General features: G+C 36.4%; 1 protein-coding gene across 1 annotated transcript in view; it reads right to left on the bottom strand.

Annotated features, from left to right (window-relative positions):
• ZFAND4 (zinc finger AN1-type containing 4) overlaps positions 1-12,117 on the bottom strand; it is a 70,385-nt gene that overhangs the window by 14,438 nt on the left and 43,830 nt on the right. Inside the window, exon 5 of the mRNA XM_047073114.1 lies at positions 4,092-4,239. Within this exon, the coding sequence (XP_046929070.1) occupies positions 4,092-4,239 (148 nt within the window). The remainder of the gene's footprint in view (positions 1-4,091; positions 4,240-12,117) is intronic.

Below are 12,117 nucleotides of genomic sequence, written 5' to 3'. Positions count from 1 at the left end.
TATTAGGACTTCATCAAGATAAAAAGCTTCTTTACAGGGAAGGAAACAATCAACAAAACAAAAAGGCAACCTACAGAATGGGAGAAGATACTTGCAAATGAGATATCAGATAATGGGGTAGTATCCAAAATCTATAAAGAACTTAACCAAACTCAACACTCAAAAAACAAACAACCCAGTTAAGAAATGGGCAGAAGACATGAACAGACATTTCTCCAAAGACATACAAATGGCTAACAGACACATGAAAAGATGCTCAACATCACTCATCATCAGGTTAATACAAATTAAAACCATGATGAGATACCACCATACATTTGTCAGATGGCTAAAATTAACAACACAAGAAACAACAGGTATTGGTGAGGATGCTGAGAAAGAGGAACCCACTTGCATTGTTGGTGGGAATGCAAACTGGTGCAGCCACTCTGGAAAACAGTATGGAGGTTCCTCAGAAAGTTAAAGATAGAACTACCCTGTGACCCAGCAATTGCACTATTAGGTATTTATCCAAAGGATACAAAAATACTGATTCAAAGGGGCATATGCACCCCCATCTTTATAGCAGCACTATCAACAATAGCTAAAGTATGGAAAGAGACCAAATGTCCATTGACTGATGGATAAAGAAGATGTGATATATGTATACAATGGAATACTACTCAGCCATCAAAAATAATGAAATCCTGCCATTTACAATGATGTGGGATGGAACTAGAGTGTATTATGCTAAATGAAATAAGTCAGGTAGAGAAAGAAAAATACCATATGATTTCATTCATATGTGGAATTTAAGAAAGCAGATGACCATAGGGGAAGGGAAGGAAAATAAAATAAGATAAAAACAGAGATGGAGGTAAACCATAAGAGACCCTCAACTATAGAGAACAAACTGAGGGTTGCTGGAGAGGAGGGGAGTGGGACACGAGCCAGATGGGTGATGGACATTAAGAAGAGTGCTTGTGATAAGCACTGAGTGTTATATGTGTTATATGTAAGTAGAATCACTAAATTCTACTCCTGAAACCAATCCTACACTGTATGTTAACTTAAATTTAATAAAATCTTAGAAGAAAAATAAAACTTCAAAAAATAAAAAATAAAACTTGGTTGTAAAATAATACGAATATACATAACACTAGTGAACTGTATTAAACTTAAAAATGTACATTTTTACCACAATTAAAAACAATTAAAAATTTTTAATTATAAAATCTATGTGTGGATAAATGGGTGTTCACTGTAAAATTCTTCCAACTTTGCTGCATGTTAGAAAAAAATTACAGACCAATTCCCCGGATAAACAAGACTCCTAAATACAACATTAGCAAATTAAAGATAAAGATATAAAAAGAAAAATTCATCACAACCAAGAGTAGTTCATTCTAAGAATGTAAGAATGATTTCACATTAAAAAAACAAATTCACCATATTATCAGAAGATTTTTATTTAGTGCAAAATGATTTTCAATGTCTCTTTGACTCATCAATTACTTAGAAGTGTGTTATTTCCAAAATATTCTACTTTCCAGATATGTTATTGATTCTTTACTTTATTCCATTAGAGTAAGAACTTTTTGTATAATTTGAATATTTTAAAATTCATTGGGACTTATGTGACAGCACACAATATGGTTCTGAGTGCACTGAACAAGAATGTGTACCCTGCTGTTCTTTGATGCAGCATTCTATAAATGTCAATTGGGGCAGGTAGGCTGATAGTGTTGTTCAAGTCTTACATCCTCTCTGATTTTTCCATCTTTTCCACCAGTTTTTTGAGTGTGTGGAATTCTTCTAAAATAACTATGGATTTGTCTATTTCTCTTTGTAGCTTTTGCTTTATGTATTTGAAGTTCTGTTATTAGGTGTGTAAAAATTTAAGATTGTGAGGAAAGATTTTTTTCAATACAGCTAGATCAACTGTTCTCCATCTAGAAAAAATTATCTTTTCCCTACTTCACATTATGTTTTTTATTTTTTTTAATGTTCATTTATTTTTTGAGAGAGAGAAAGAGTGTGAGCAGGGGAGAGGCAGAGAGACAGGGAGACACAGAATCCAACGTAGGCTCCAGATTCTGAGCTATCAGGACACAGCCTGAAGAGGGGCTCGAACTCATAAACTATGAGATCATGACCTGAGCTGAAGTCGGTCACTTAACTGACTGAGCCACCCAGGTGCCCCCACATTATACTTTTTTTTAAAAAGGATGGACCGTATACCTAAATGAGAAAGGAACAATTACAGAACTTTTCCAAAACTGTTTGGCATTGTGACTAAAGCTACACATATACTCTGCAAGTCCATTCCTAGGTTTATAACCCAAATAAAAGAATGCATATGTCCACCAAAAACATGTATAAGAATGTCCACAGCATCTCTACTGTTGAAAGGCAAACACTAGAAAAAACCCAACGTGTCAAAAAGAGGAGAGAGGGGCGCCTGGGTGGCGCAGTCGGTTAAGCGTCCGACTTCAGCCAGGTCACGATCTCGCGGTCCGTGAGTTCGAGCCCCGCGTCAGGAATGGGCTGATGGCTCAGAGCCTGGAGGCTGTTTCCGATTCTGTGTCTCCCTCTCTCTCTGCCTCTCCCCCGTTCATGCTCTGTCTCTCTCTGTCCCAAAAATAAATAAACGTTGAAAAAAAAAAAAAAAAGAGGAGAGAAACAAACTGAAGTAGTCATACAATGGAATAGTACAAAGCAGTAAAAAAAGAAAGAACTGATACTCACAACACGGATGAATTGCAAAAGTGTTATGCTGAGCACAAGAAACCAGATCAAAAATAAAAAAGAGGGGCACCTAGGTGGCTTAGTCGGTTAAGCATTCAACTACTGATTTTGGCTCAGGTCATAATCTCACAGGCATGAGATCAAGCCCCATGTCAGGCTCCAGGCAGAGTGTGGATCCTGCTAAAAATTTTCTCTCTCTTTCTCCCTCTCTCTGCCCCTCCCCCGCTCCTGCTCTCTCCCAAAATAAACATTAAAAGTCTATTCTATATGATTTCGTTTATACAAAGTTCAACAACTAGAAAACTAATTTATGGTGACACGTATAAGAACAGTAGTTATTTCTGGAAGTAGGGAAAGGTTATGAGAAAATCTGGAGAGAAAGATAGGTCTTATTTTAATCTAGGTTGTACCTACCTGAGTATATATAAATGTAAAAATTCATCAAGCTATACATTAAAGATTTGTAAACCTTATTATATGTATATATTTCAAGAAAGAAAAAGGGATGGGCTATTAATACAGTGAAAAGCAAAGTAATAGAGTAGTGAGATATATATATATATGTGTGTGTGTGTGTGTGTGTATGTGTGTGTGTGTGTGTGTGTATGTGTGTGTGTGTGTGTGTGTGTGTGTATAGCAAAGGACTTATATCTAGAATATATAAACATCTAAAAAAAAGTCAGTAAGTAAAAACATAACACTCAATAGAAAAATACCCAAGAAATCTGAATGGGCATTTTATAAAAAGGGATATCCAAATGCCCATAAACCTGTGAAAAGTGCTCAACTTCATTAGTCAAAGAAATGTAAATTAAAACCACAATGTGAGGCCACTACACATCAACCAGAATGACAAAAATAAAAAAAGAAGGATCATGCCAAATGTTGGTAAGAATATGTGCAACTCTCATTCACTACCAGGAAGAATGCTAATTGGTTCAATTACTTTGGAATCACTTTGGAAAACTGACAGTATCCAGTGAAGCTGAACATAGGTATATTCTTTATCAAAACCAAAATAGGAGAGATATCCATAATAAGCAAATATTAACAGAGCATTTCAAAAAGTAACTATGGGAAGATTGAGATTAGGCTATTTTCTATTATCCTTCTTAGCACCAGACCTCTGAAATTTAAAAAAAAAACATGAATTAGTTTAAGTGCAGCATATCATAGTAAATGTATTGGTGGCCTAAAAAAACAATTCATTGCTTTTAATATCTCAATAAATAACTGAGGCCAGAAACTTGAAATGAGTAGTATTTTATCAATAATTTGTTTTCACAATTACCCACAGACCTCAACGCTGTGAGCCCCGCGGGGATAAACTAGAGAAAAGCCTGGCCAAATGCCGACAGCTTCACCTTTTTGCTGAGATTCATGTTCTCCATCTTAGCCTTCAACAGCTTCATCTTATTCATAGTTATTGAATTTTCAATGATCTGTTGCCCAGAAGGAGAAGGCTCAGTTTCTTCATCCTCATCAGTATACAGATTATACACAGAACCACCACTGCAAAGAAAACAATAATTACTATTGAGATGTGTCTGATGCCTGCCCAATGACTAAAAATGCTTTATGTGCAGTAGAAACTACAGATGCTGCTAATGACAGATGAGTAAATCTTGTCAATGTAAATTCAAGGCAAATGTATTTCAAACAATGTACTTCTTCGAAAAAAAATTAAATAGGGTGAAATATCATGATCCAGCATTACTGAAAATCTAGCACAGCTAAGCTTTTCTGAAGTCAGTATACAACAAATGAAGGTCTTCTGGCACCTGTATCTACTCCCACAAGAGCAAACTCCATTTCCACAAAACTGCACTGATTTCATTTTATCAGCCAAAGCTGATCATCTTGAAACCTAGACCAAAGGATGATCCGAATTCCATTAACCATAATGAAAAACAAATTAATACACCAAAGTCCAGATTTTTAAATTCATCCCGAGAGGATTTTCACTAAAAAAGGAACACACATTGTTGTCTTCAGAAAATATCTGTTTTAAAGAACAATGAAAAAATAAGAATGACTTAATATTTTTCTCAGTATTTGGAAATATAACCACCTAGAACAGCATATATTTTAAAATGAAAAAAAGAAACTCCGGTCAAGTCATAACACAAATTATTAAACATGTAAAACATCTGAACTACTGACCAGTCACCATGACATTTATTCATAACGTAATTATTATTTGGAGCCCCATCTCTTTGACTGCATAATATAATGGCACTTGTCACACTATCCTCATAGTTATACTTATCTTTCCCTCTCACTCCCCACTATGTAAGCAAGGTGAAAGCAGATATTAGGCCTTGTTCATCTTCCTAGTCTCAGTGCCTAGCACAGTGCTTGACACATAGCCAATAAATGTTTGTTGAACTGAACACAAACATTAGTGAAATTTCATTCAGCTTTTTCAATAAAGCAAAATTACAATGATAAGGGTTTGGGAAAAACACAAGCTCAGCATATTTGTGGAATGACTAAGATTTTAAATAGAGAAGATTAAGAATGTGTATTGGTCAGGGTGTCTGGGTAGCTCAGTCAGTTAAGCGTCCGACTTCGGCTCAGGTCATGATCTGACAGTTTGTGAGTTCGAGCCCCACGTCAGGCTCTGTGCTGACAGCTCAGAGCCTGGAACCTGCTTCGCATTCTGTGTCTCCTTCTCTCTCTGCCCCTCCCCCACTTGTGCTCTGTCTCTGTCTCTCAAAAATAAATTTAAAAAAATGTAAAAAAAAAAATTAAAAAAAAAAGAATGTGTATTGATCACCATGCCTGATTTACCTATAGGAAAACTAAAGTATTTATCTTAGCTAAAAAAGTATGAGGGTTAACAAAATTTCCTGTTCTATATGGTTTTAAGAAATGGAAACAATTTAGGATGGCCTTAAAAATAAGGGCATATTCCCTAACACTTCACAAACACATACTCCACCACATAAAGGCAAAGTCGAGAATGGAAAGCCCCTTTCTTAAAACTTTACATAGTGACAATGACGACATTTTGAAAACATGGATTAATTACATGCACAGCAGGTATGGGTAGCAGAAGGAAGGATGGTGGGAATAGGTCTCCATAAGCAATTTAGTCCCTAGTGTTTGACCTGTGACCATCACTTCTCCCTACTGCAGATGCCACAGTATGAAAACTGCCACAATGGGAACAACACTAAATTAACACTGCTATCATTTACTGAATGCTACTCCACCAGACTCTTTCTCCATGTCATTTCTAATCCTCACAAAACTATATATGGTGATATCATATCTCATTTTATAAATGAAGAAGCTGCAGTTCAGAGAGGTTTTACTAAATGGTAGACTTAACATTCAAATCCCCTGGTTCCAAAACGTATTCTTTATACTATTTCCTGTTGCTTCTTCAGGCACCAAACAACAGACCTTACTGCATCATGCTGTGAACCCCCAAAAGTGAACAGAACTTACAACATGTGAGGGCTCTTGTCTCGAAGTTAACTATACCTGAAAAGGCGGAAGGAGTGAAGATTTTTGCCAGTGCACCCTTGGAGACGGAAGAAATGACTCAAGTATATTCTATCCTTGGTCATCTTGCAGTATTTTAAGTGCTCTGTCATACATTCTATGGTTATTTTAACTTTAAGTACCCATACTGAATACTGAAAGAGGTTTCTGACTCAACTTTCCTGTCATAAAAAATTGGTCCTTTACTGTTTTCCACAGAGAACACTGTGTCTGTGTTTGCCTGCACACTGTGTACATATATGTATTCTAAAAAGTAGAGTCATGATAACTATTTCATTGGATCCATTTTCAAGTAAAAATACACTTTTAAATTCACCTAATTTTTTTCAAAGAACCACATTACTGTGTTTTCTCTCACAAAGCATAGACTCAGGAGAGCAATGAAAAGCCAATCACAATTTCTTTCAAAATGGAAAAAGGTGACTAGACTAGGATAACAGTCATTTATAAATTCAATCTACAAATATCTTTCTTTGTACTTAAAAACTGTAAGTATTTTCTTAAATTTCTAGATATTTTCTTGAATGCTATATTTAACTTTTTCTAAACATTTTAATCTAATATTGTGATTAAAGAATAAAATATTGAACAAATGAATATCTTTCCCAACGTGAATATTGTTCACCCCAAAGCCAAGTCCTCACATGACTTTCACAGACAAGTTACCATTTAATTAAGTCTCGCCTTGCCTCCTTTGATTTCTTCCCACTTAAAAAAGAAGGTGGCATGATTAACTATAAAGATTTAAGACTCAACACGATTGATACTAGGTTTTCTATCAGAATGAATTCAATTAGCAGGCAATTCTCATTGTTTCTTCTTAGAGTAAGAGTTGGCAAACTATGGGCACAGGCCAAATTCAGTCTACCACTTATTCTTGTGCGGTCCACAGAAAAATGGTTTTGACACTTTTAAATAGTTGAAAAAAATCAAAATAACATTTCATAATGTTAAATTATATGAAATTCACATTTGTGTCCACAAATAAAGTTTTACTGGAACACTGCCACACCACTGATCACATATTACAGAAGGCTGCTTTTGTACTACAACGGTAGAGTTGAGTAGCCACAACAGAATTGTATGTGGCTCTCTCACGGCTTGGCACTGTGGCTTGGCACACTACAAATCACAGTGGCACAGTCATAATTCAACAGCATTTTGAGTGCCATGTGTATCACTGTACCATGACATTTATACACACACACACACACACACACACACACACACACAGGCACAGGCACATACACATACCTAACTTGTCAAAACAAGAGTGGACTTTGAATGCTACAGTTTTTAGGCAGAGTAGAGAATGGATTATTTCACTCAATTAAATGGCAAAGCCCCATGTTTATTATGCAGTGACATTTGGCCATGTTAAAGAAAAACAACTTATTTGGGCATTACCACACTAAGGACTCATCACACTATTCCCAACGTACTGGAAAAGAGTCAGAAAAATCAGAAAATTAAAAATGAAATATTTCATCAAAGTAGAATTTCTTCACAAAAATAAAAATGAAAATGAGACTGCACCCAAAGTAAGTTTCTGAGTGGCTTATTTATGAGCTAAGCAAGAAAATCTGTTTGTCAAAAGTGAATTAATTAAATTGGGTTTGATCACAGCAATTGAAGGAATGTGTCCAGAGAAAATAAACTTCTTTAAAGATTACTGCTTTGGCAAGAACAATTTCTTGAGGAACTGACAACAGTCAACTAAAAAATAAAGCAAATGATTTAGATTTCTTTCCCTTGGCTTTTGATGAGTTGACATAAGTTATGAGTACCATTCAGTTGTTTTTGTTTATCAGGGCATCAATACCAACTTTGAAGTTAGTGAAGAACCAGCCTCTATGAATAGTCTGCATGCAACAACTACAGGTAAGAAGAGGTTCAAACAAATGGCTAAAACAACTTGAAGTGAAGTCTCCTACAATTAATGAAGTAAAAATACGTGTGGAACAGGGAAAAAAAATTTACAAAGTTAATGAAAATGTAAGGTGTTTAGAGACGATGGTTACTCTATTCTTCACCAGCAGGTATTCAGGAGTAAATATTTGAATCTATCATGTGTTACTGAACCAGTACGGTCCACGGTAGTAACCATTTCTGGCTCATGGACTTAACCATAAGTTCAATGTCTTGACAGTAGTTTTATTATGATTCTATTAGCTCAGGACTAACACTGAATTCTTCTGAAGAAGAACCGCCTTTAACTGCTAACATAAAACAAGGAATGCCTTTGAAAATGAGTTTTTGCTGTGGACTTGATAATGTTTCTTATTGAATTCTACCTAAAATCACAAGGTAAAACGTGTTCCTATAAGAAACTCATGCTGCAGTACTGTCATTGTGACAACATCAACATTACTTTGAACCACACATAATGGCATGCTTTCAAAAGTTAAAACAAAGCAAGAACATTCCCACACGAATTTATAGTGGGCATACTTTCTAAATTCCCAGCAGTGCTTTCGTATCTCATTGCAAGTTAAAGGAAATTTCCCTATTTCAAAATCTATTTAAATGAGCGATTGAGGAGCTCCACATATCTTGAAGTGATTAATATGCAATGTACTGCCATGCTAAAGGCAAACAGCCAGTGAGCACTGTAATAGAATTCTACAAATGCCTTCAAACAATGAAACATGCTCAATTAAAATCATACATGATATCACTAGTTGGCGATGCCTATCTGTATGAAAAAATTTTTCAAAGATAAAATACATAAAATCTCATTACAGATCCATATTAACAGATGAACTTTTGCAACTAATTTTGCAAATTTGATAGATAACACTAGCTTGCAACCTCAAGTAAGATATTACTCCCACAAAAAAAGCATTCAATTCTCTTTAGTGGACCCGAATTACACACACAGACACACACACCCATACACACACACACACACACACACACACACACACACACACACACGTACTCAATTATTCTTATATTTTGAATTTTGTCAGTAAGAATTTTGTGGAAATTTGTTTTCTCTCTTGTTATGTGTCTACATAGCATCCTTGATTTTATCTCTTGACCTTAAAATCCTAAAACAGTTACTATTTGGTCCTTTACAAAAAATTTTTGCTGCCCCCTATTGTACAATAAGAAAGGGTCCCCTACAATAGTCAAGATAAATGCCATTCAAGGTATAACCGGAAAAAGATTTCTACTCCTCTTTCTCTGTACCCTATTCCTTGTCCAGTTCTGGTAGGTGAGTAGAAAGGAAGAGAAAAATTAAAAAATATCTTGAGAGGAACAATAATACAATTTTAATCGAAATCCTCAGCAACATTTGGGCTATGTCCTTTATAAACAGAAGCTGGCTGAGGAGAAATTGGGATAAAGGAGAAAATGGCATTTCTAGCAAATGGTAAAAGATGTACAAAAACATGGCACAAAGGAGACCTGAGAAACTGATGATGACTGGTTGTAAAGAGCCTTACATACTAAGTTAAGGGGCTTAGATTTTCTCCTTTAGGGAAGAGTCAAAAGAGGATGTTCTAAGGAAGGAAACCAAAATAACAGTAAGCTAGCACACGGAGAGACTGGTATGAAAAAATTCTATTCAGGAGCGCCTGGGTGGCTCAGTCGGTTAAGCATCTGACTTCAGCTCAGGTCATGATCTTGCGGTTTGTGAGGTTGAGCCCCATGTCGGGCTCTGTGTTGACAGCTCAGAACCTAGAGCCTACTTTGGATTCTGTGTCTCCCTGTCTCTCTGCCCCTCCCCTGCTTGCGCTCTCTCTCAAAAATAAATAAACGTTTTGAAAAAAATTCTATTCATGGTCCAAGTAAGAGATACTGGATTAAGGCTGTAGGCTTCATCTCTCCCTCTTCTATACTTCTGGCCTGTATGGTTCTGGCTACTACATGGTTACTACTGTGCTTCGTAGTGCTAACCAGATCCTAACAAATTAGAGTCAACAGTCAATACCCACTTGTCACAGTCCACTTTCAAATAAATGATAAGTCTAATCCTTCTTCCACATAACTTGTGGTGGGCAGAATCTAAAGAAATTGCCATGATTCCCAATCCCTGGTGCTCATACCTAGGACACTCCCCTACGCTTGAGGGTGAACTTGACCTAGGACTTGCTTCTAGTCAATAGAATATGTGGCAAAAGGGATTTTTCGGAAGTATTTTAGGCCCCAAATCAGTTGATTCTGAGTTAATCAGAAGGAAGCTGAGGGCAACCTCTAACCAAAAGCCAGGGGGAAAAAAGCAAAAAAAAAAACACAAAAAAAAACCAAAAAACCCAACACAACAACAACAGGGCCTTCAGTCATACAACTGCCAGGAAATGAATTACGCCAACAACATGAATAAACTGAAAGCAGATTTGCTTCCCTAAATCAAGCCTCTGGATAAAAGCCCATCTTTGCCAACACCCTGATTGCAGCTTTGGGAGACCCAGAGCAGAGCAACCAGCTAAACTGTGCCTAGACTCCTGAGCCACAAAAACTGTACTCCAGATCCAGACTACCAGTTATTTTTTCTATGCATGGTTTTGTCACTAGCTTTTTATACTGTGGTATTAAATTTAGGTACTTGTGCCACAAACCTCCCAAAAGCCAAAGCAATCTTAAGAAAGAAGAACAAAGCTGGAAGTATCACAATGTCAGAATTCAAGATATACTACAAAGCTATAATAATCAAAACATTATGGTGCTCACAAAAATAGACACATCGATCAATGGAATAGAATAGAGAGCCCAGAAATAAACCCATGCTTAAACGGTCAATTAATCTACAACAAAGGAGGCAAATATATACAATGGGGAAAAGGCAGTCTCTTCAATAATGGTGCTGGAAAAACTGGATAGCTACATGCAAAAGAATGAAACTAGACCACTTTCTTATACCATTTCTCAAAATGGGTTAAAGACCTAATTGTGAGACCTGAAACCATAAAACTTCTAGAAGAAAACATTGGCAGTAATTTCTCTGACATCAGCCTTAGCAAAATTTTTCTAGATACGTCTCCTGTGGCAAGGAAACAAAGCAAAAATAAACTATTGGGATTACATTAAAATAGAAAACTTTTGAATAGCAAAAGAAACCTTCTACAAAATGAAAAGGCAACCTACTGAATGGGGGAAGACATTTGCAAATGACATATCCGATAAGGGGTGAGTATCCAAAATATATTAAAGAAGTTATATAATTCAACACCCAAAAAACACAACTAATCTAATTAAATTTAATGACCTGTAATACTTTTCCTTCCTTTGTCTGGTTAGTAAACTCCTATTCCTCTTTTAAGGTGCTTGTTCTCAGAGATTGTCCCTAACTCCCTACCTTTCAGGCAAACTGAAGGTCCTCTCATCTGGCTTTCCAAAGATGTTGATATCTTTTGATAACAACTGGAAAGATTATATTATTGACACTAGTTACAGCAGACTGCATGCTCTATGAAGGGAGGGACAATTATCTCTGTAAGCCAGGGCTAGTCTACAGACTGGCTATAAAAGTTCATTAAATGTTTAGTGACTTAAAGTGAGAGGCAATAAAGAATCAAAGTAAGAATACACAGAAACTCACAGGTTACCTTGTAAGATTTCCTAACTGTTCTATTGCCTAGCTAAGTACCTTTAAGTTGTTTCCTTCTGAGTTTAGAATGTAACAACTCCTGGGGCGCCTGGGTGGCTCAGTCGGTTGAGCGTCAGACTTCAGCTCAGGTCATGATCTCGCAGTTTGTGAGTTTGAGCCCCGCGTCGGACTCTGTGCTGACAGCTCGGAGCCTGGAGCCTGCTTCCGATTCTGTGTCTCCCTCTCTCTCTGCCCCTCCCCCACTCACACTCTGTCTCTCTCTCTCCTTCAAAAATAAATAAACATTAAAAAAATTAAAAAAAAAAAAAAAGAATGTAACA

This window comes from Lynx rufus, unplaced genomic scaffold (genome assembly GCF_022079265.1).
Source record: "Lynx rufus isolate CCGP_SWC_20201006 ecotype Redwood Valley unplaced genomic scaffold, mLynRuf1.p SCAF_11, whole genome shotgun sequence".
NCBI classification, from domain to species: domain Eukaryota; kingdom Metazoa; phylum Chordata; class Mammalia; order Carnivora; family Felidae; genus Lynx; species Lynx rufus.
The sequence above is the reverse complement of the archived record's forward strand: the minus strand, read 5'-3'. Positions and strand labels throughout refer to the sequence as shown.